The sequence below is a fragment of the Cynoglossus semilaevis genome, chromosome 16, assembly GCF_000523025.1.
Source record: "Cynoglossus semilaevis isolate Cse_v1.0 chromosome 16, Cse_v1.0, whole genome shotgun sequence".
NCBI classification, from domain to species: domain Eukaryota; kingdom Metazoa; phylum Chordata; class Actinopteri; order Pleuronectiformes; family Cynoglossidae; genus Cynoglossus; species Cynoglossus semilaevis.
Genome location: NC_024322.1, coordinates 8,762,715 through 8,787,377, shown reverse-complemented (window position 1 = coordinate 8,787,377; position 24,663 = coordinate 8,762,715). Strand labels below are relative to the sequence as shown.

Here is a 24,663-nt window from a genome sequence, read left to right as displayed (position 1 = left end):
TATGCGATTGCTTTTAAAAAAAAATCAATTTAAAGCAATAAAGCAAAGCACAGTCACTTAGCTGTAGTTGGAAATATTTATGTGACGAGATGTTTGAGGTCAAACCCTGTCTTTTTATCGTTTTAATTTTGTTTAGGCAAATTAATAGGCACACGTACAGTTAAATTAAAGTAAAAAAAAGTCTAACTGTTGAACAACATTCATGTTTAAATGTACTTTACGAAGTACTCTACAATGATCTAAGAATAGAACTGCATTACCCATAATTCCTCGGACTCTCGCGGGCTTTGTTTTGACATGGCGGCAGCCTTGAAAACTTGTATTGTATTATTTTACAACGCAGAAGTACACTTCAGGGACATCGTTTCCCCCCTTCTTTAAGGTAATATCACGTTGTATATAAATTAATTAATATGTTTAATTGATTAGCCAAATTTTATAGAAATAACAATGTTTGACTTTGTGTCTCACGTTAAACGCAGAACGGGTAACAATAAAGGAGTGACAAATACATCGAGACATTTAACAGAAGAGCTAAAACTTAGCACATGATCATTTTAAGTTAAGTACGTACTTATTTGTAATATTTTATGATGTGTTGGCTTTTGTTTTGAACCGGACTTAGTTTGCAAAAAACAAAACAAAACATCAAAAACAAAAGCTTTTTTGCTAAAGACAAATCCTCAGATATCACACTGTTTATCAAATAATAAATAATTTTTTAAACATTAAAATTTTTCCATCGCAAGATCAGTAACTCCTATCTTAATAATTGAACCGTTTAAATCTACCAGGGAAACAATGTGTGATATGATTTTTCTTCCTATTTCTATTCCTATTTCCTTCCTATTTCTATTCCTATTTTTCTTCATATTTATTATATTATAATTGCATGCTACATTTCGTCTAAGAAAAAGGGAACTAGCTGGAAATACTATCGTCAACAATATCCAGAGATCACAGTACTGTTTCTAAGGCACATGCTGAAAACAACATGTTCAAAATAGCCTTTGTGATTTCTGTGTAAAAAAAATGAGAGGCCCTCATTATTAGGATTTAAAATACAATGATAAATGATTATAAAATACAAAATGAAGAGAAACAGTATATACTGGGAGAGCTGGCAGTAAAGGGGTATAAGTTAAAAATATCAGGGATCAATCATCCAGAGCAACAGTGGTGCTGTAATGCTGTCATTTACATATACAGGGTGGACCACCCTTAAAAAAAACATGAACAAGATCACAGTACTTCCTTGAAAAAGATCAGAGTCAGATCTAATGCTATTTCACAGTAAATAAGCAACCATGATCTAAATGCAGCGTCATTAACCCTTTAACCTGTCACCATAATCTGTTTTTCAAATCCCTAGATTAGTGGGCCCTGCCTGAGAAGGTACTGTCAACATGTCATCTCCAGACGGGCTGCAGTACTCTCACGCAGACTTTGTGGCTCGCTGGATGCCTAGCAGCCATAGAGCTGGAGTGATCCTCAGTCCTAGCACGGACTTGGCTGGAGCTCTGAGGCATATTTCTACTGTGGGCTCATCCCCAATGAAGCCTGACGACTCCTTCACCTCTGACTTTGCACCACTACCTACCTCTGCAGACAGCAGTTGTGTGGATGTTTCTCCATCTCTTGGGACTGACAGACCGGGGAATGAATCGCAGGATTTGTCTCTCCAGGTAAAACTGGAGCAGGTAAGAACATCCCTCCTCCGCTTGGTTTGGTTTTCATGACCTGTTTAAACAGTTAAACAGACATAAACATGAACTTATGCTGATTGTTTTTAATTATTAGAAATTTCCTCTTAATGATTTTTATATTTGACAGAGGCTAAAATAGTGTGGAAATGATTATGGAGTAAACATATACACACGTTAATTATTAATTATTGTTGTTATGAACTATCTACCATTACAGCATGATACAATTAAGTGATAGACAGGGCTATACACGTGCTTCTATATCTTTGTTGCTGCTTTACAAGCTTGATTTTGTGTTGACAAAAGAGAAACAAACCCTGTTTGAACCGTTCAATAAATTTATAAAACAAAATTGAACAAAATTGAACTTGAAAAATACTAAGAATCCTTCTTGTCCTTGACCAATCGCTGGGAAGCATTAGTCTAGAAATGGACAGGTTGTCTTTTGTTAAGTAAGTGTGGTTTGACTTCTGAGTGTAAGGTCAGAGGTTCAAAACCTGGCTTCTTTAATCTGAGTTCCTGGTAAAGGAATTACCCTTAAATCACTGTCCCTGCTGGCAAAGAGGACACCATAGAAATAATTGAACATTTGAGTGAGGATAATTTTGGATGTGGACTTTTTAAAAATATGCTTTTGATAATGTGGATAATTGAAAATTACCTTTTACAAATAAATATTGTTAATCCTTTCCTAATTTGTAGTTGAGGAAATGGCAGCAGCACATGCAGGAGCAGTTGAAAGCCCAGCAGCTGGAGGAGCTGCTCCGACTGCAGGCAGAGCAGCAGAGGCTGCTGGGAAGGATAAATGGAGCACAACAAAGCACAGAAGGTGAGAAAAAAAGGAAAGAGCAACATGACTTAGATAATCTGCTTATCATTAAACTAAAATTATGCTTATACCAGATGATGCAGGAAGTTCAGCCTCCCCACATCCAGAGATACCAGAATGGCCGCCACCAAAACATCCAACTGAAGTGGACCATGACAGTAAAGAAGAAGGTGAGAGTTATTTACTGTGTTGCACGGCTTTGATTTGTAAAACGGAATTATGGATATGTTACCAGTGTCTCAGTGCATTTAGCACTAGAGTTTAATATGATGAAATCAGTGGCCGATAATTCGTTTTTTGACTCTTACAGATACTTTGGACTGCAGTAATGATCAACTGGAAGACACAAACACCTCAGAACATTTTCAACTGCAGGAAAACACATCGCCTTTAAGTAACGGCGCAGCTTTAGCTAATGATCAAAGGATGGGAAATCCCACAGTCTCACAAGAAAGGTAAGAATCCAAGACCTTAAAAGTGGTTGAAATTCAATGTTGTTGCTGCTGACTCACAGTGTTCTTTGATGACAAAGCGAGGGAAACTAAAATATCACATTCATGTTCATACAAAGTACTGAGACCTTTTACTTAGTACTTATTAACTCACCTTTGGCTGCAGTTGAGTCAGTTAAGGTACGGTGCAGTAACCCTTCCACCCATGGATTAGGTGATTCTTTTTATAAACCCTCTCAAGTCCAGTACCGTCGGATTGAGACTGTCAGAGGACGGCCATTTTCAGGTCTTTCCAGAGATGTTTAATAACTGTAAAGTAGGGATACAGTTATCAGTGTCAGAAAGTCCAATACTCAAAAATATCTGTCGATCCAGCGACCGAGATACTCAGCGTTTTCCTACTGTAGTTCAGTGTCTCATTTCCCAAGCAAGGTTCAAGATTTGTTCTGTTATGAGATGACCTAGAAAACAGGGAAACCTTACATATCGAGTGTTGCAAAAAATGGTTGTAGCCCAAAACAGCAACATGGAAAACTGGACAATGTAAACAGGGTCAGAACACCACTATGGAGCCAGGGTGAGGTTGCTTTTCACAACATGTACATGTTTGTCTCCCAGACCCATTAAACCAGGTATTGGAGGATACACAAAGACATTTGAAGAGCTACTGGAAGAGCAGCTGATGCTGGAGGATCAGAGGCAGAAGGCTGCGCAGCAACAGCAGGTCAGAAAACACTTCAAAGCATTACCAGTGAAACACACTGATATTTAGTTTAGCTTATTTACATATTATATTTTACGCATCACAGAATCAAAGTGAAGCTGGACAAGCTCCTTCCAAGAGACCCTTCCTGAAGCGGGGTGAGGGACTTTCAAGGTTTACCAATAAAGGCAGAGCCTCGTTTCCAAAAAAGGACGTGAAAACCGACTCAAAGCCACAACCGCAGGCCAGAGTGATGTCCCGAAGCAACTCAGAGCCGGCAGCTATTCAGAGAGGGGTCTCCAACTGCGTCCAAAAACTCCCTGTCCAACGCAAAACAGCAGTGCTGAACAAGGAGAACAGACTAAAAGGTCTAATTTCTCCTCCTTTGAACCTGAGAAACGAGGCCAAAGGGACTAGAACGGTTCTAGGTAGTTATCAAAGGCTGAATACAGAAGGATCAGGATCTCCTGTGGACAGTAGACAAACTAAACAATTTCAACTGCAACGAGTGAAGGATCAGACCAACAGGACAGGTGGTCCGTCTGCTCAGGTCGGAAGGAAACCTGGACCCAACGACACAAAGCCGAATCCTGTAACCAAACAGGTGGTTGTGTTAGGAGAACAGGGGAGCTCTAAAAACAGTGGCTTAGATGTTAAAACTGCAGAGCAAAGAGGAAGAGGAGGAGGAGGAGATGAAGGGTCGGTCGACTCCTTTGAGTTGTCTTTCCAGGAGAAATTGCGGCAGTGGGAATGTCACCGGCAGCTGGAAAACGTGGAGCTGGGAGAGTTCGAGCTTCTGGAACAGGCAGCGGACGAACTGTCCTTCTCATCCAACTCTTCATTTGTCATGAAGGTGCCACATCACAAAACATGTCACCACCTCCAAACATTTACATTTGCACGGCTGCACAGTAGGGTTAGGGTTTTTTAGTATGTTGTAACAGTGCACTAAAATATGAGCAATGTAAATAATACTTTTATATTAAATACATATATAAGAAATTCATATAAATATAGTGCATATGTGTCTAAAGATACATATATGTATGTATGTACAGCTATTTATATAAATAGTGCATATATGTGTGTAAAGATACATATATGTATGTATGTACATATATATTTATATATGTTTATAAATGTATGTTTATATGATGGCAGCACACTGCGTTCAGTAAAGTTGAATATCATCAATACAAAAGTATTCACAGAGTTTTTACTTCAGATTCTCCTATTCTGTACTTCTAGATACTCCAGCTCGACCAGCAGCACAAAAAGGTGCAGGCCGCTCAAGGCCTCCATCAGCGACGGCTCTCCTCCACACCCATCAAGTCGCCTCCTACAAAAACCCTCCAAAGGAGCAGCAGCGATGGATTAACTCCTAGAAGTTCCTCTATAAACTCGGAAGCTTCGCAGAGAAGTGAGGGCACAGAGAGACAGGAAGACACTGGGAGCGAAGCTGTTTCCTCCTGCGTTGAATCTGAAACAGAGGACCAGGAAGCTGCCGTCGCCTCGTTTCCCGCTCCATCCGAACGACCATACAATAAGTGGACCTATCAGAACAAAGACAGCGGCAGAGACTCAGACGTCTCACAAGACGGCGATGAGGAACGCGACAGTGTGATCAGCAACCCCGAGTCCACGCTGATGGAGGATGAAGAGGTGGAGCAGGGAGGTGTTGTATTTGACGATGACGACACGTGGAACGATGTGGATGAAACTCTACTTCATCGTCCAGCTGACAGTGGAAGAGTCAGTCCAGTGTTACATCCAAGTACCGTCAGTGTTTCTCCACCCATACAGACTTTAGTGAGAAAGGTGGCAGCAAATAAAAACGTGGCGTTTTCCAATCAGGAGCCAAATCCTCCTTCACCTCCACCTGCCTCCCAACTCATGACCAAACTGTTCCCATCGCTGAATCTCAAGGCCCAGAATGCACCTCTTCATCCCTGTCCTGCTTCTTCTGTCGCTCCACAATACGAAAAGCAGCAAAATGAAACAAGTGCGATCAATTCTTGATAAGTATTTTAAACATAAAACACAAATGATCTTGGTTATTTTTAAAAAACTAAAATCGAATCATCTTTTGTGCGTGTCGGTCCAGACCAGCAGATTCAGTCGAAGCAGCTGAGGGAGCGGCTCGTGGAGCTAGAGATTGAGATCGACAGATTCAAGAAAGAGAATGCTGCACTCACCAAACTCAGGCAGGAGAACGAGAAGAACCAGGAAAACCTCAGGTGACGTTTCCGGCTGCACTGGACATCTTTTCATCACAGGATAAGTAGCTCTGAATGGCCACAATAAATGTCCATGTTTGGTTTTTTTTTTAGAAAGGACTGTTTGGAATTTGAGAAGACCAGATCCCAGGAGCTTGCCAAGTTTGAGGAGTACAAGAAAGAGGAAACCAGGAAACTGCAAAAGGAACGAAAACTGTTTGAGAAACACGTGATTGCAGCCAGAGCCATTCCTGACAAGAAGGAACGTGAAGAGATCCAGGTGAGCTTCAGTGTTCAGCTGATCAGCTGACACCTACTGACATGAAATCTGACAAGACATGAGCTGGAACTTGAATCCTACCTTGTCCATTTCTGAAGGCGCTGAAGCAGCAGCTGAGCTCCCTGCAGGAGGAGTTGAGGAGGAAGGAGAGTCGCTGGGCCTCCATGCACAACCGACAACGTCAGCAGATTGATTCCCTGAGTCAAGAGAACAGTTCTCTGAAGGAAGAGGTGCTCAGCTTCTCATCTCTAAGTTCAAACGTTTAAAATCCAAATTTTCTTTTACTCCGATATACGATCTGCCACCATGCCTTGCTCATTAACTCGTTATGTAACCAATACAAATTACTTTTTCGTCATATTCCAGATCAAAGTGTTGGAGAAGCTTCGACTCAGCACCTTGAGGAAAACCTCTGTCAGTGCGGAGAAGGAAACAAAAGATGGTCCAAGAATGTTTTCCAACATTCCTACTACTGTTACTAAAGGAGTCAAGTTTGCTGTAAGCATGATTATAATCTTTACTGTTATATATGACCCTTATTCATTTTTTTGTTCAAAATACATGAAGCACCTGCTAAAAATTAAGTTATCTTCACCTCTGCTTCAATGTAAAATCCATGGAAAACAATAAATGAACTACAACATCATGTTTTAAACATCATGATGTCATGACCTGGTAAATATAAACATGTTTTATCAGATCATTAGACGGCTGACATGAATAGCAGAGGTGAGGGAACTGGAATGACCTGACTGTAACTGAACAGGTTTCTGTACCGTCTCTCTTGTTCTTCATTTTCAGAGTCCCCTGGACTCCAGAGGAAGCAGCAGCAATAAGAGTCCTCCTCAGAGCAGCTCTGCTGCTGCAGTCATCTGTAAACGCAGCACAGCAGAGAGCAGTCAGCCAGCTTCAGGTACGTGGATGACTCTCCCTACAAGAACAGAATTAATTCAGACCAAATACATTTACTAGAGTGTTTGTGTTGTGTCAATTGTCGTGGTCCATAGGGATGAAGAGCAGCCTGAGGAGGCCTTCAGGACCAAGTATCTTGTCTTCCTCCTCCTCATCGATGCCTGGTAGGAGGACAGAAGAGAGGTCAACGTCTGCTAATAAAAGTCAAGATCAGTTTCCTGTAAGAGCTCGTATAATAATACACACTTTATTACACACACCATAAGCATAGTAATTAAAAAACACATCTTTGTAGAAAGAAGATTGTCTGCCAAGTGAATCTGAATGCAGCACAGCTGAAGAAGCAGAGTCAGTTCAGGAAGTATTTACATTTCCTGATGGAAAGGTGAGAGTGTGTTAGCAAAACAAAATGTGACATCATCAAAACTAACACAAAAAAAACAGACCTACCCAATGGCTGTCTCCTGTCTACAGATAGAGAAGGTTCTGACTGGTGGTGACCGTCTGATTATCTTTCCAAATGGCACCAAGAAGGAGGTGTCGGCCGATGGACTGAGTGTCAAAGTCACCTTCTTTAATGGAGACACCAAACAGATCAAGGCTGACCAGACAGTGGTGAGGTCACTTATTAGAACTGTGTAGTAGAATATGGTTCTCCAACTCACCACCTGAATGTCAATACCTTTTAAAAAATAAAAAATAAAATAAAATTAAAAAGTTTCTGCCTGATGTCCTCAGATCTACCACTACTCTGAGGCCCAGACCACACACATCACCTATCCAGACGGGCTGGAGGTCCTGCACTTCCCTAACAACCAGACTGGTGAGAACACATCAGGTTTAGTCCAGTTTGGACAGCAGCTTAGGTTTTGGTTAGGTTTCTTGAGGATGTTTCACCGCTTGGATATCTGAAACAGTCAGGATATAATGAGTAAAAAAAAACAAACAAAATTTTGCAAAAATATTTTGTAACTTAAAGCTTAAAAATGTATGAAAACTGTTAAAAATATGTTCTGTATGTAAGTCACAAACTCTATGATTACAGCACAGTTTTTGTTCGCTTGTTCCATAATACAGCACAGTTTTTGTTCGCTTGTTCCAGAGAAACACTTTCCAGATGGTCGTAAAGAGATCACTTTTCCGGACCAGACTGTGAAGAACCTGTTTCCCGATGGCAGAGAGGAGAGTGTGCTGATGGACGGGACCATCATTCAGGTCAACCCGTAAGTACAGGTGGAAGATTAGTACATAACAATTGACAACTTTTCACTCTCATACCTTTTATTTTCACCCTATCTCTTTATTCACATTTGTCTCCCAGGGATGGTACCAAAGAGATCCACTTCAACACGGGCCAGAAAGAAGTTCACACGCCTGACTACAAGAGGAGAGAGTATCCAGACGGCACCGTGAAAACAGTCTACACTGATGGCAGGCAGGAAACCCACTACCCGACTGGACGGGTCAGGATCAAAGACAAAGACGGAAACGTCATCATGGACAACAGCGTGTAGGAAGTGTCCCACAGACAATGAAAACACAACTCAGTTTTTTGAAGTTGCCAAAGGAATAAGTAAACAGTGAGCTTCCTCACAACTTAAAACTATTTTAACTGAAAGAAATATTACATCCACACCGATTAATTTGAAATTATTCCTCACTGACTAAAGTCTGTTCCAGGCAATAATTTTTTAAAAAGTATTAAATTCTTTTTTTAAAGATAACCAACCGTCACTAACATATTTCATGTAAAAACTTGACAATAAGAATTTGGTCTGTACAGTAACAGGATGAACTTTGTTGTATGTTGTGTGTACGTACGTGAAGTGTTTGCAGTGTTTTTGATTTTGTAAAAATGTGAAATATCTATTTATTTTCTTAGACGCTACTATATAAAATAAATTCAAATTCTGTGATGTAACATGTGGTTTGTGTACGGCAGAAACAGCAGAAACCTGGGAGGAGGGTTGAGATTTTAATCTGCAGAACAGCAGCAGAACAGAAGAGCAGAATGAAATGAGGATGATCAGGACTGAAAAACATGACAAAGAATAAAACCTGAAACACAGAAAAAACAAACTCTTTTGAATAACTAACCCTGGGACAAATAACTACCTTTATCTCTCTTATTCTTAACCTTACCGTTCATCTTACCTAAGAAATTATTGTCCGTCCATTATTGTCCATGGGTCCAGGAACAGGCCATTTAAAATTTTGAAGTAAAAAAAAAAGAATTAGAATCTTGGTATTCAAACAAGCAACCAACTTATTTTTTTAAGACACTATTCAGGTCATATAAACAATGGAACAGAAAATAACTCGTTATTTAAATGAAATACAACGTGTGTGTCACAGACACAGCTCAGGGGTTTTGTCCCACTGTTGTTCACTCGAGGTCAGCCAGGCCACTCTTGACCAGAGGCAGGTACACCAACTCTTTGTCCTGGTTGTACAGCTGCACTGTGAGCTCTGGTTCCTGCGACTAAGGACACAAGAAGAAGTGAGACAGATGGCTACTTTAATGATGTGAAATGAATCTAAAACATTTTCTGGACAGTGGGGAAAGGATTGCAGACAGTTAAGCACAGATGTAAATGATCCCTTCATTAAACTTACTATACTTAGTATCTTGAGTTTTTAAAAGAAAAGACAACACAACTTGAGGAGTATTTATATTAGAAAAAGCCAAAGTTAAGATCCATTGTAATTCTTTAAACCGGTTCAACAGCTCTCAACTGTTCTGGATGACCGTTTCTGTGCCTGAGGACAGTTTAATGTAACCATGGCAACAGTTGAACAGCAGGATAAAACATTAATTGCCATTAAATCTGCAGATCATGACAGGTGTGTGTGAAATCCAGTGTTTTTCTAAGGTAGGGTGTGTCATTCTGGCAGGTATGGTAAACTGATAGGACACTGGACAACAACCCGCAGTCCAACTATATGTGTCAGACCCAGAACAAGAAGAAACTCCAGAAGAAAATGAGAGCTAATAATGAACTTGGATATTTGGTAGTGGTTAGTAGTTTAATATTTAGACTTACTTTTATTAAACCTAAACCTATAATGTCACGTGTCAGTTTGACCTGGTTATCCTTACTTTTTCTTCATGAAGGTTTGTAACTTTTCCTGATCTATGGTCATGAACTGTTGTGTAAAATCTGGACACTTTAATGTGTTGTGCAATGTGTGTAATTTTTGCGTTTCATATAAGACATACTTGTTTTACTGTCCTCTCAGGGGCAGTTTAACTAACTAAGTAGTTCCTAAATATAGTCTCTAAAGTAAAAAAAAAAAGTATTGCTCCTCTTTTCTAAACGTTTGTATAATCTAAAATAAGTTGCTATTGGTTTGACCTGGTTTTTTGAAGTGGATTTACACAGTGCGATTATGTTGCAGGTCAAAACGAAACTTCAAATTTCTTTGTGTATCTCACCACCACCAAAGCTGTTGTGACATTGTTCTCCAGCAGCCTGATCATGTCTAGCATCGCCCTCACGCTCCACTTGGGGCTGTATGGAAGAACAGTTTCATGTGTGTTACTGCTGGGAGCCTTGAGGCCTGAGACTCTGACCTTCAGAGCCTGCAGCGGGAACTGGAGCAGTGCAGGTGGGATTTGGCGAAGCCTGACAGGAAGTGACAAAACATCACAACGACAGGTCAGGCTGCAGATCAGACCATCTGTGAAAATGTACCGAGTGAACATCAGACCTGCTGGTGGGCACAGTGTCGTAGGAGCCAAAGTCCACGTGGTGGACCAGGATAGTGACGGGCTCCACGCTGCTGATTTCCATCACTTTTGCCCTGTAATATTTAAGATCACTGTACTCTGCCAGACATGGACAACCTGGAAAACACAGACGCTGAGTCAGTTCAGTTTTACCAAAGCTCTTATCATTGACGTGAATGTGATGACAGTGGATGTTAGCACGTCTAAAGGCTTCAAACAAACAATAAACCACAGTTTTTCCTGAGCAGGAAAAAAAAACAACAACCCTGATACGTTACCAGGAATGAGGTTGGTTAGTGGTGGTAAACTGCTGATGTCCTGATTGAGGCGAGCCAGGGCGTCTTCCAGCGTCTCCCCATTCACTTTCACATTAGATGTGCCCTCTAGAGGCCACAGGAAGAGCTGCAAGAACGAGAGCAGTACTCCTAACACTTTGTGCTCATGCAGTGAGTGAAAATCTGCCACTGTCTGTTCCCTCCATGTTTGTCATATTACCTCGTTGGGTGTCCACAGGTGTTTGACACTGACATGAAAGTGTTCACCCTCCTCTGGCAGCTTTGGTAAAACAAAGGTCCTCAGCACTGGCTCTGCCGGATCCTCCAGACCCTGAAAACGATGACATTTAGCTCCAACAGTTCAGGTTGTTGATGTGTAAAGATTTGTAAAATCTCATAAAATTAAGGCAGTAACGTAAATGTATTGAGAGTATTGTTTCAATGTTATATGATGATGGTTATTTTTTTTTTTTAATTTCATTCTGATGATGGTTATAATGATGATACCTCAGTATCAATGTCCCAGATGTCCAGGAATGAGGGAGGTGGCAAAATGGTCTGTCCCTGAAGACAATCACAGTTTACATTTGCAGTTCAAATCTGTGACGGTAAAACTGAAAATATATAGAATGCAATGAATGCAGAAGAACCTTCTGTTGTACACTTCTGTCCATGGAGGCGTGTTTAAAATGACACAGGATCTTGCTGAGGCTCAGCCCATCCAGATAGAGCTCCACCGTGACAGGTCCTCTAGGATCAGACGGCAGCTCCTGAAAAACACGTATATTAACAACGGTATGTTGTGTTGACTAATTTAACACATCAGTTCCAGACAGAGATTACAAAGCATGTATGACTACTATTATTCTGAGGCCGGTTCATGGTGTAAATACAGGTGACATAAATACAGCGATTTCACTCGGGTGTGAAAAGTCAAACTTACCACAACCACCATGTCAACACTGCGGTTCACCAACATCTCCCTCATCAACGCCACAGCTTCAGGCTGCCATGTCCCACCGATCTGAGGTGTAGGAGTGTAGGGATGAAGAAGGGCAAGAAAAATATGTCAAAGAGATTCAACATTAAGAGGCAATTAGTGTATTTAATTTATATATATATATAGATAGATAGATAGATCCAACGGGTTACGGTTGTTTATTTTCTATGTTGGCCCTAGATAGTTTAACCAACATTAGACTGATACCGTGGAAACTAACAGCAGTTTCTACAGTACGGCATCAGTGAAGACAAGTTTAAGCCTGGCTTCGATCTGCTGTATAAACAGAATCTGAGTTCGTCTGCTGCCAGCTCTTACAGGGTTGACGCCGTGAAGCTGACAGGGAATACACAGCTGTGGAACCTCCTCGCAGAGCAGCTTAGGGTAGACATGCACCACCGGGATGTTCTCCACCAGACCACAGTCCACATAGCGGACCTGCTGACACAGAAAGACACCATCTCATCTCATCACTTGTATCTGTTTGGAAAACACAGTACAGTAGATAGGGACATAATGGAGCGGCACATTAGATGAATGCCTCAATCCTTGCCTTGTAGATGAACTACATTCATTCTTCAAGATTAGATTTGATTCAACTTCCTACACTAGGACACTGTGAAAGCATGAAGGCGGCTTCAAGACCTTACAGAAGTGCTCAAAGCGTATGGTGAAATCTTAATTCAAATATACCATATTTTTCCATTCAATAAATCAGAGAGGTTAGAAGCAGCTGTTGTAGAGCACGTAATCAATTTCATTGACATTCATTGACCTTGACGTGTCCTCCGAGCAGCTCCAACAGCTCTCCTCGGTGCCACAGCATATCTGATCCAATCACAGCACAGCCCTTCACTGACTTCCAGGTGTAAGGCTTCTGGATGGGCAGAGTTTTCATACTCTTCTGAATTCTCTCCCTCAGCTGCTCATACTGACGTCCTGACAACAGAGAACCCACGTATTTGATCTGCAGTCGACAATCCCAAACCTCTCTGTTGGTTACAAAAAGTCTAAAAACCTGTGTTCTGTGTCCTGATGTAGATGAGACCGTTGTCTCCGATGGCTGACACGTGTATCTGGATGTGACTGAGACACGGCAGCTGTGGAGGGTCGTACAACTTTGTCTTTACCTGTTCATACACACAAGGGATAATTATTCACACATAAGTATTTTTCTTGGTGCAGTTTTTTTGTTTGTTTTTGTTTTGAATAACTCACAATCTCAGCCGACACCATTTTCCGTGGATATGGTTTTGGAGGACAGGAATACAGGGAGATTTGGGAGATAAATGGAATGGCATCAAGTGCTGGAGGATGAGTTGTGTTGGTACTGCTGCTGTTGCTGTTGTTGATTTCTCCACCGTCGCTCTGATCTTCTGTCTTCTCCACTGGAGATGTTGCCTGTGCTTCTCCTATTTCTTGAACAACTGGCTCTCTGGAAAAAAAAAACCCCATCATTTTAGCCACAACACTTTTTCCAGAGGAAAACAAACCCAAAACAACAACAAAAAATCATCGCACAGAAAGACGAACCTCGGTTTTCTTATTCTGAGAGCTACGCCCTCGCTTGCCAAAAAGTCTGCAAAGCTGAGTGAGTGTCCCTTCTTACTGGAGCAAAACAGAGTGACAGGAACAGGAGGCTCATCTGTCATCTCCTGAACATGGTCACGGCCATAAAGTAAACATGTTTGTGGACAAAAAACAAACATGTCAATGACAAAAAGAAATGTGTACAAAGGAAAAGGAAGTAAGAAACGAAGGCAGGGGGACAGAAATACCTTAATGGTCATAATCGCTGTAACTCCTGTCAGACAGGAGGAGATTAAGTCACAGGCCGTGGCAGTCCAGGTGGATCGGCCTCCTGCTGGCCTGAGATGGAAAATGAGTTGCGTTAAAGATGAGGAAAAACAACAGACAAACTAACGTGGTATGAATTAAAAATCCTAAGCTGTAAATGCCTGCATAGCTTTTACTAATATTTCATAATGCTCTCACTTCTCCAGAATTTGCTATGTGGTCACAGACATGACTTTCCAGCTCCTTTTATGCTCAGACAAATACAAGTGATAATTATGGGTAAATTGTTGCCATCTGTAGTATATGACCGATGTGACAGAGTGTGTGTGCGTGTGGGCCCATGTGGTAACCTGATGTCAGTCAGAGTGCACTCCAGTGCCAGAGCTCCCACTAATGAACCGGGCAGAAGCCGCAGGTTGTTGATGTGGAGCTTCACCTTGTTGCCATGGTCACAACGTATCACCTGTTACAAACCAGAAGAGAAATCGAAAGACTGAGTCTGAGTGACCAATAAATAGAACGGGCCTAAAAAAAATATCTTTTACTTTAGCGATGTATACATTAGTGGACAATTTTTCCAAACCTCTGCGATGTTAGTGGAGGTGACGTCAGAACAGATCCGTCCTCTTTCCCAAACTCCATTAATGAGTGCAGCACAGTACATGTCTGTCTTCCACACCACTTCCTCAGGCTCTTTGAGAACACAGTCTTGCTCTACTAGATCACATATCCTGGAAAATATAAAGTCAAAATTACAGATCACAAAAATAACAGAGAACTTATGACGTATTTTCTCTTTGGTGCAGAGGATCCTTTTAAACGCTGACCTTTTAAGCCAAGAGCTGAACTGTAAGAGCTGCACATAGAAACTGCTGGGGGAGTTGACGTGACTGACTCTCACTTTCAGATTGGTGAACTGAGAGGAAAGCTTGAGTATTTGTTGTATATCCAAGATCTCTTTGTACTTTTCCTTTGTCTCAACTGATTCGACGTCCTCAGTGGCTGAGATGTGTTCAAGTGGAGGGTCCCATACAGCAGCGTCTCCACCACTGGAGGTGGACTGTTTGGACTTGGAGCTGATGGGAAGACAGGCAATGGAAAAAAACAACGAGAGGAAAGAGAGGGAATGATTGATGATAAACCGATAGGATCAGAATCAGAATCAGGCATTCGAACATCTATAAAGAACTTCTGAAATGAAAAATGTAAAAGACAAATCTTACCAGGATTTGAACCGAGCCAAGTTCTCTGTGACAAACAGTTTGTTGATGCTGTTTTGTCCTGAAGACTCGTTCACAAACATCTGGATGTGCAGAGGCTTAGTCTTGGAAATTTTACCTGGAGAAAAGGGGGACAGAAACAAGAGAAATGAGGAAATTTACCTGTGATTTTCTTCATTCTTCACTTTTAAAATAATGACTAAAACAAAACAAACAAAAGTAAACTGCACCTGTAGCCACAATAGTGACGAGTTTCTGATGAGCCAGGTTGATGAATCTGTGGGTGCACTTGTCGCTCCAGGTCTGCTCTCCCTCTAAGGGAATCACGTCCGACAAACAGCAGTGGACGGCCTGAAAAGAAGAGACAACTCAAATAGTCTAAATTCAGCACATTACTATGTCCAGTAGACAGTGACAAGCAAACACAAAAACAACTTTCATATGATTGACCTGTTGAATGCGGGTTTGTTCTCACCATGGCAGGAAGTGCAAGGAACTCATTCTTGACCTTCTTTACGTCGCTGACTGACATGATTTTGATATTGCCAAAATCTACAAATTGCACTTGGACTTTTCTGCCACCAGGATGACCTTTACAAACACACACAGGTTATTAAGAGATGCTTTTACCAAAGCTGTAGGCTGGATCTGCACACCAACCCACCTATGACATGAGCCCTGTACCATAACTGGTCATCGTAGCGAGCAACACAGGCCTGGCCGATGGCAGGACAGTAGACGCTGAGGTCGTCTTGACCGGTCACAGCGTTGTAACAATCCTGTAGCTTACGTGAGAGCAACAGGAACTCCATGCTTTCCACCTGAAAGCACATGAATGTTTTCATTCATCTCTATTCCACTAAATCAACATCATAATTTGTTTGCACACAATAACGTGAAGTACCAGCTGGATGTAGAAGTCAGCAGGATTGTTGATGTGAGACACCACAGCATCAACCTCTGTACTGACACTGGGACAGACAGGAGGGTAGTACTGCAGCGGGGTCTTTCCCAGTGCCAGTGGAGAATAGAACCTATCGACGGACAACACAAATAAGATTGATCTGTTTTTACCAGATATCAGGATTTCTTTCAACATGCACATGTGTACCTGGCCACTTCAATAAAAACCAGGTACTCTCTAACAGAGATGGACACATCGCTGGCCTGGTCCATGGGAGCTTTAGTCAGATCCACCAGCAAAGACTCTCTGTCATGGCCCAAGGGCCTCATCTCCAATGTGGCGGAACCGACTATGTTGCGGAATTCAACCTGCGCCTCTTTACTCCAACCTTTTGTCTGAAAAATAAAAGACACATTTATGCAATGTAATTTGAGCAGGGAGATAATTATCAATCATTTTAATTTGTTATCAATATCTTAGTCGTCGTACCGGGTCATAAGGTACCAGGTTATTGAGGGAACATCTGATGGCCTGAGGAGCAAACTGCATCAGCTCCACTTTCACCAAATCATTCACCTTCCTGATCTGCTGGTTCACAGCCTGAAGCAGAGACTCAGGAGTCGTCACCTCTCTGGAAAAATACAGCATTACAATTTACCTTTCATGTCACACTGAGTGCACCACAAATCACTCTAAAAACACTCTACCGACACATTCCAGAAAATATGCCCAGAGCATAGAGTCTGAGAAATGTTGACAAATTGCAACTGATTGGCAAAGTAAAAAAATCCTTTGCTTATTTGCTAGTACAACAGTCCATTAGAGGTCAGGATTCAGACAGAGCTCCCAGACGAATCATCTAGTACTATTTAAGCAGAGTTTGCTAAAAAAAAAAAAAACTCATTCAAATTCAACCCTTTTTAACAAAGGCATCAAAAACATCTCTACCTCTGTATTGTGATGTTTTTGACAAAGCCATGGTCCTGGATGAAGACTCGTACGTTGGCCAGCTCGGTGACATTACAAGCTTTGTCAGTTGATACGCCATCATTACGAGTCACTGCAACGGCGCTGGCTCGCAACCAGAGTCCACTCCTGCCTTTGATAAAGACCACGGAACCTGAAGTGAAACAGAGAAGAACAGGCTCAGTCTCCAGTAATCGTAGGAAAATGTGATTTTATTTAACAGAACACATTTACACACCAGTCTCCACTGTATCAGTGGAAGTGAAGAAGGACGTGTCCATGTGGCTGAAGTGGTTGATCTTTCTGGAGAGGATCTCACTCTCTTTCTTCTCAGACACGTATCGCACATAGAAGTGACTTGGACTCACAATATGAGACACCACCACCCACTGGGTCACTGGGAATACAATGAACACGAACTGGACTTTTAATGTCAACTAACTAGAGCATGATTTGAAAATGTGTCTCAGTATACTGTCTTTACCCAACAACTGATGCTTCTTTTGCCTGTTGAACTTTGATCTCTCATTGGCCATCTCAGGACCAGTGGGAGGACGAACTACACAATAGAAAAAAACAACAAAAAACATTATTTATCTTCCTGTGTAAATATGCATTGTGATCCAAGCAGTGTTAATGTAGAGGACATAAGAGAGACACAGACCACGTTCTTGTCTCTTTACTGAACACTCATTCACAGTGACATCTTGAGCTCTGATGTGGGGAGAAGGATTGGTCTTATAATAAGGGTTTGGGCTTGAAGATGATCCCTGAGATGAAGGACTGTCAGCTCTTGGGCTCCTCTGGTCCCATCTCTGAGGTGAGGACAGGTGACTAGGTCTAGGTAAGACAACCTTTCTACTTCTGTCCTCAGCCAATTGCAAAAGTGAGTTTCTGCTGATGTTTGACGGCATGTGGCTTTTGGACGGTCCCTGGAACAAGCTAAAAAAATACAAAGGAGCAGAGGTTTGTGTCAGACTTTAAAAGAAAAAACAAATCTATCCAGGACTGTGGAATGTGGTTCAAGAGTCATATCTGTTTATATGTAGCAAATTGCGATATACAATATATCTTTAATATATTATTCCCTATGGTGTACTACCCAAAGGCAGCAAGACACAGGAATTTAATGCACATGTAAAAAAAAAAAGCAAAGTATTAAAATAAATAAGCATATATGAACTGAAAATATATTTAAAAAAAAAATCAAATTTGCTTTGAACCAAGTTCAAGTTTTATTTTTACAAAACAAAAGGCGTTCTTCATATAAAAACATTACACAAAAACAGAAAGTACAAATAATTATTTTCCCTATTCCTAAATGACCAACTCATGTATTGAAATGAAAATTTAAATGAATGAACCAAGAAAAAAAACTGAATAAATTAAAAAAAGACTACATACAGTTAGAGGGTATTAATCCGGTTATCTTGTTGTAAATTATAAATTATATAATTTTTTTAATGGACTCACAGTTCTGGGTCGTTGACTTCCATCTTCAGACACAAGGTCATGCCCTGTTTCACAGTTTCAGACCTGAAAACACACCTTTAGGGAAAAAAAAGTGACGATGAGCCAAAACATTTTGCACTGACTTAGTCCAGGGACTGATAAGTCTTCACAGTCCCTGGGAATCAGAACCACAACCAATGATTTTTTTATAACAAGTAAACCTGGTAATAAACATGGATTTAAGACAAACCTTATTCCGGCGCTCTGAGTGATGCACTTCATGTCAAACAACTCCTGATCCACTTGAGAATGCAACGTCTCTAAAACCTGTTGAACACAAACGTACAGAGACTTCAGCAGCTTTCTCTGGCTGAACAAAGTGTGGTTACCGTGAAACATATCTCTAGCATGTACAAAAGTATCCCATTAAAGACCTTATCCAAACAACAGTACTGCTCCAGAAAGGGGACTCGTTGCACTTCTCTGGTCATTTGTACGGCATTCTCCAGGGCTTTAATCCTTTGCTGGACATGGCATATTTCCATGTGGGTGGTGGAAAAGCGTGCCTCCAGATCTGACAGCTGATTCAGCTGCATGTTCCTCCTTTTGTACATGAAAATGTAATCACACAGATTAGTGCTGCTTTTAAGAATTTTTTCTAATTTTTCCTAATGAGAAAATACCGTGTTTTTGTGTGACAGGTGGAACACATACCACTTATAAATAGCCGTTACAGCCTTTTCTGTCGCATGCTTAATCTCCGCCATTAGATGTGCCTTTTCCCTCTTCACCTGTTCTTCCAAACCAGTTGTCAGAATCTACACAAAAGAAACATACATATATATATATATATATTTCAAATGAGAAAAACTTCAGAAATACAACTTATATTATTAACATTTAAATACAGTATAAATGGACCTTCACCTTATGGATGTGTTCCAGCTGGACAAGGTTTTCTGACGCCTGGGCCAACGCTTTATCAACAACTTTCCGGATCTTTTCAGTATCTACAGGCTGCATAAAGTAAAGAGCAAAATTGTGCAATAAAGTCTGAAAATGAATTAATTTGTTATGATTCATCAGAATAACACATTTAAATGCATAGGCAGAATTACATGCACTGTATATCCAACCACTCCTTCGTCCACACATATATACATATACATATGCATATATATATATGTACACACAGTATGTACACACCAATATATATATACGTGTGTGTATCCTGAGTGTAATCTTTGTAAAAACTCACCTGCTTCACATTAACATTATTGCCATCAGCTTTTGTAGGTTTTAGTGACCGTCTTCTCTGTTGGGGTTTTGCTTGGCCATGCTGTGAGCTAGAAAGATTAAAAGCACGATTAAACTTTATTAATCTGGTTACTCATTCAGCAGAAATGTCTGCTTTTTACCTTTTGGTCTTGTTCATTTTTGCTGTGTATATGAGGCCCATGATTCTACTGTCCTCCTGCAGACAGAACACTCCACCTTCAGGAAGATTGGTTTCAACCTGCAGAGTGGAAAATGTCACATTTATGGTACAGTGTGCATAAAAGTCTAAGTGTATTTCGACTGTGGAATGACATGAATTATTTTACCGCACACTCGGGGCACTTAATGACGCTCTCATGCTGAATGGAGTGCAGACAAGATGTGCAGAAGATGTGGCTGCACAAAAGGATTCGAGGAAGGTTGCCTTCAGTTTCATCTTCTGGAAAAAAAAACCCAGTATCGTCAGAGCAAACGAACGCAGTGGGGTTTTGTTGTCGTATTGGAAGTAAACACGCGCAAAAGCACTATCAACTGTTTGGTTTGCCATTTTAAAATATGTACAGCACATTTCATACGCAATGTTAAGTTCTATAGACATAAATATATTAATGGAACTGGATATAAATAAACGACCTCATAACGGCTTAACAACTTAAAGTTATTGTTTCTGTGCTTCGTTTACGTACATTTGACGTTAAGTCCTAGGGTAGTTTAGAATTTTTATTTTCGAAAGAAACAATAACATTTAGGAAAAGTTTCAAAATATCATTAAACACAGGCTGCAGGGACGCTTCACGTTAGCGTTAGCCAATATACTCTGCTAGCTGATTTAGCTTGCTTGGAGCTTGGTCAATTAATAGCTAACTTTTTAATGCGTAAATCCGTAGAAACGTTAATGCAAATGTTATACCGGGTAGAGTGAAGGCTTCACCACAATTATGGCAAGTGACAGCGTCCGGTATATGTTGCCCGTCCATGGTCAAAGCCCGGAATAAGTCTTTTTTTTTTTTATATCAATATTCAGATATTTTGTCTCACACTGACGCTTAAAGCAATTAAGAGGACAACGTCACTTTGCAGGTGCGTTCGTGGTCCATTACGGTGCATTTAAAACCCGCAGGATAAACCGTTAAAAAAAGTTAAAAGTTCAAATAATCTAATTATGCAATACTTTTAATCTATAAATGTAGTAACAGGAGTTTAACGACCACTTTGAATTTAACTTCCAAAATGTGCAATCAGTATTGTGTTCACAAAATGTAAAAATTGATCACCGTGTTATATTTTATTTACAGAAAATGTTCAAAACAAAAACAAAAATTGTTAAAAAATGTTAATATTAATGTTAAAATTAATACGCGTAAATGCCATACTGGAATTTATTTATAATTTAGATATAAAAAGATTTCATTTGCAAATATTCATCGGGTTACAAGTTTGGTAAGAAAAATAAAACATTTTCGGATCTTGACATGACTTTATTTTATCAATTTTATATAATTAGCGTTTCGCTCCACGACATAAGCACCGTTTGTGTACATAATGGTGTTTTACACTTTGACCACTGGGGTGCGCCAAAGACCAAGGCAGAGGCAGAACTCTGCTTCGAGGTTAAACATTCACAGAAAAACACCGTTTAAAAAGTAATTTGGTATAATACTTCACAAGTTTAGTGTTGAAGTTAACAAAGATATAAACTGCTAATGTAGTCTTTACATAATCAGCAAAAAACATAATCATGATTTAATTAAAATTATTCTACAAACAAAACAAAACAAGACCGATCACTGTGGTCTGTCAAGCTTCTCTTCTGAGCCCAGCATCCACTCACAGCCCTTCAAGCCTTCAACTATCGCCTGAGGACACAATGGTAGCCTGCTCAGTGATGCAGCAGTAACCAGGAGAGACAGGCGATGGAGAGCAGAGGGGCACAGACGTCAGACGCTGGGGTTAAATGATCTTATAGATGCAACAATCCAGAATCAAACCCAGGACAAGGCAGGTGTGCAAACTGCTACATCAAGGAACCACACAGAACCAAAGCTCGCATCCCCCTCACCCTTCCTGTTGTAATGAATCATGCTTCAGCTGTGTCTGTCATGAGATTTCCAAACCAAACAGGTCCAGTTGCCATGGTGTCAAATTTTACAATGATGATGACCTGGATATTTTTGTATAATGTCTATGCGGTGGTAAAATAGGTGTGTGCAGCAGATTTTTGAAAAAAATGATGTCAAACAAAATCCAATTTTCAATTCCTGCATGTCAGCAGATGGAGGGAGTGGAGGGCTGCGGAATGTGTGGGTAGGACTGAAGTAATCTGGATAGGGCCGCAGGAGGTGAAAGGGCGGAGAACGGGGTGTAGTAAACATGGTAAACATGTTCACTATATATGTGTGTGTAATGAACCAGTCTGCAGGCTGCCCATGGGGGGTAATGTGGGGGTTGTCAGTTCTGTTTCCTCAGCCAAAATGTGGGTCAACTTTCTATCCTTGTGTGATCTCCCCTCAGGTTTCCATAGGAACAAGAACCCCCCACCCAAAAAAAGGCATATCACGTCCCTCTTCCACTCATGAATGAAGTTCCTAATTAAATTAAATTATTCTGTCTAGTTCTCTGGTGTGAACCTCTTCTCTGCACATCACGGAGAGTAGGTTCAAGTTGTTCAACTTCTTGAAGCCATTTTGAGGCTGGACACTTGGTAATGAGTGCAGGAGAGAAAAACAAAATGAAAGAAATCTTCATTAATCTTGTACCCAAGTCCATAAAGAAAATAATATTTTTTAATGTAATGGGTGATTAGAATTTTATGATCCAAATCTGACTGTTTATTTTTAGCAAATATTCCATCCAAATTCTAAACTTAAATCATAAGAAAACACATTCAAAGCTCCTAATGGAGATACATTGTTTTGAAATGGACTCTGGTGTAAAAGTGATACTGCGTTGGGAATTTTGTTTCCAAATTCAAAAGTTGTCGTCCAGTGAGAGGGAAAAGGAAATCTTTGTTTTTTGGTCCAAGGTATTTTTAAGTGTGTTTTTCTTTTAACCTGCTGGCGATTTTATCAGCAGCCCATCAATACCTCCTACGGCCTTCCTTTAACCTCACTGTCACCTCTAAGATACTGGTGACGTATAGTCGAGGAGCCTTTAATTTCCCACTAAGACTTGGACCCATTAGCTGTGGAAACATGGTGTAGTAACGGCTCATTTTCCCTCTTCTGCATTTAGGCCCTGACCTTCTGAGAATAAAGAAAAACAAGGAAAGGTCAGCAGACACTCAAGGCCCTGGAGACTCAGGGACTGGCTCTAAGTGGTTTCTCCCTCCTGCGGGCCACTTGGGCCACGACGTGAAAAGAGCAGGGGTGATGGCAGACGGCACTTTATACTTTCACTTCATTCTGGTCCAAATAAAACATGCAATTTGTAACTTGACCACTTCATTTTAAAAACATAACATCATATAACCCAATAACACCGGTGTATGTATAAATGTATTTTTTTCATAGTTCCAGGTCCATTTCTGTTCCTGGTTGCTGTCCTACTGCCTGGTTAAAATTAGATTCAGGTCAGCTGACACAAACAGACACAGGATTGCTCAATTTTTACGTGAAGGGGCTGCTCTGACATCGGGGGGAGGTGGACAACATTTGCTCACAATATGCTTAGGATTTAACCATTACACCTATTGGATACAGATTTAGCATGTATCTTAAAATTTTACGGTGTTTTTATTCACTTTCAGGCCATTGTTTCAGCACACTTTGATCTCCTCGTCTGTCTTATTCTAGACGACAGTGAAAGTTTCCATCATTTTCCCCTGCATTTTAGGATTTTATATCTATGGACCAGTACAGCAGATCCAATCTTCTTTAATAAAACCAGATGTAAGTTTGATGCCAGGATTTAGCTAAATATAATTTATTCAGGAGATTCATACAGGTGGCCTAAATCTAAAAAGTGTGTTTTGGAGCTGGAAAAAAAAAATCCTTGACCTGACTTCAATATTTTTTGCTCTTCTGCTTTTATTAAAAAGTTAAACCTTTAACCTTTATCTATCTATCTATCTATCTATCTATCTATCTATCTATCTATCTATCTATCTATCTATCTATCTATCTATCTATCTATCTATCTATCTATCTATCCATCCATCCATCCATCCATCCATCCATCCATCCATCCATCCACTTCTCAGAATTCTACACTTCCTAGAATCCACTTTTTGACCTTCTCTGACTGTCTGTGCTGCTGAAGAATGTAAAATGTTACCATAAGTTTCTGTCAATCAGTGTAAATCAACGTTTCTGCTGTTAATCTATTTCCCTTACTGGTGCCAGGATCAGACATTCTTCTTACAGGAGACCGTGGGCCACTTTAGCTCTAGCACCAAAACGTACCAGAGTTTGAATAACTGTCTGCATGTGCACCAAAAAGTCACATACATTTGGACACGTATCGTGGTCCTTAACACTCTGAGTCCTTCGTCCCATCGGTTCAAAGGCTTAGCTTAGAGGTGGTGGCGGTCGTGATGGAGGAGGTACCAGTCGTTGGGACTGACATGCAAAGCTGGGCCATGTGTAGGACCGCCCCCTACAGCCTCACTGACCCAACTCTCGTCAAACATCACACGGTTATACATCAAGGGCGACAAGGTGGGAGAGGGAACGTTAAGAGATCAGGTTGCTCATTAGTGCGGTTCAGTAATCGCCCTCTGATCATTTCGTGACATGTCGGTCCTTAAAGAGGCCCGCTTCCTCCACCAGCGTGTACTGTATCTGGGCCACCTAAAGGGCTGCACCACTGAGAGGTAACAAATATAATACACCATGGTGTTTTTATATTGAGAAGATAATATTATCATAATATTGAGAAGTCCAAACTTCAAAGGAAACCTTGTTAAAATGATTGATGCTTTGCAACTGAATTTGGGATCAACAAAG

General features: G+C 40.6%; 2 protein-coding genes across 3 annotated transcripts; one reads left to right on the top strand and one right to left on the bottom strand.

The window, feature by feature from the left end:
• The first annotated feature begins 242 nt into the window (after window positions 1-242).
• On the top strand, window positions 243-9,321 carry cpap (centrosome assembly and centriole elongation protein). 2 transcript variants are annotated; one of them, XM_017039992.2, is made up of 19 exons: window positions 243-382; window positions 1,373-1,700; window positions 2,409-2,535; window positions 2,610-2,705; window positions 2,846-2,990; window positions 3,606-3,711; window positions 3,797-4,543; window positions 4,939-5,692; window positions 5,795-5,927; window positions 6,021-6,186; window positions 6,285-6,416; window positions 6,553-6,684; window positions 6,988-7,099; window positions 7,194-7,318; window positions 7,394-7,483; window positions 7,573-7,713; window positions 7,837-7,921; window positions 8,201-8,321; window positions 8,420-9,321. In XM_017039992.2, exons 2-19 carry the CDS (start codon window positions 1,407-1,409, stop codon window positions 8,610-8,612), a joined length of 3,699 nt encoding a protein of 1,232 aa, XP_016895481.1. In that variant the 5' UTR covers window positions 243-382; window positions 1,373-1,406; the 3' UTR covers window positions 8,613-9,321. The 2 variants fall into 2 exon arrangements, with proteins under 2 accessions (XP_016895481.1, XP_024919476.1); XM_025063708.1 differs by lacking the exon at window positions 243-382 and adding an exon at window positions 548-566.
• Window positions 9,252-20,886, bottom strand: rnf17 (ring finger protein 17). Its single transcript, XM_008328458.3, has 37 exons — window positions 20,631-20,886; window positions 20,047-20,159; window positions 19,861-19,958; window positions 19,701-19,788; window positions 19,370-19,459; window positions 19,157-19,260; window positions 18,877-19,045; window positions 18,693-18,769; window positions 18,464-18,538; window positions 17,655-17,932; window positions 17,475-17,549; window positions 17,229-17,387; window positions 16,973-17,144; window positions 16,514-16,655; window positions 16,232-16,419; window positions 16,025-16,154; window positions 15,785-15,941; window positions 15,596-15,711; window positions 15,351-15,471; window positions 15,124-15,238; window positions 14,728-14,976; window positions 14,484-14,631; window positions 14,251-14,363; window positions 13,882-13,972; window positions 13,637-13,758; window positions 13,322-13,538; window positions 13,122-13,233; window positions 12,879-13,042; window positions 12,422-12,541; window positions 12,047-12,127; window positions 11,754-11,873; window positions 11,611-11,667; window positions 11,324-11,434; window positions 11,107-11,230; window positions 10,810-10,945; window positions 10,535-10,724; window positions 9,252-9,580 (listed from the first exon to the last, which is right to left on the bottom strand). The coding sequence occupies exons 1-37, from the start codon at window positions 20,695-20,697 to the stop codon at window positions 9,485-9,487; spliced, it is 4,785 nt and encodes a 1,594-aa protein (XP_008326680.1). The 5' UTR covers window positions 20,698-20,886; the 3' UTR covers window positions 9,252-9,484.
• Between the last annotated feature and the right edge of the window lie 3,777 nt (window positions 20,887-24,663).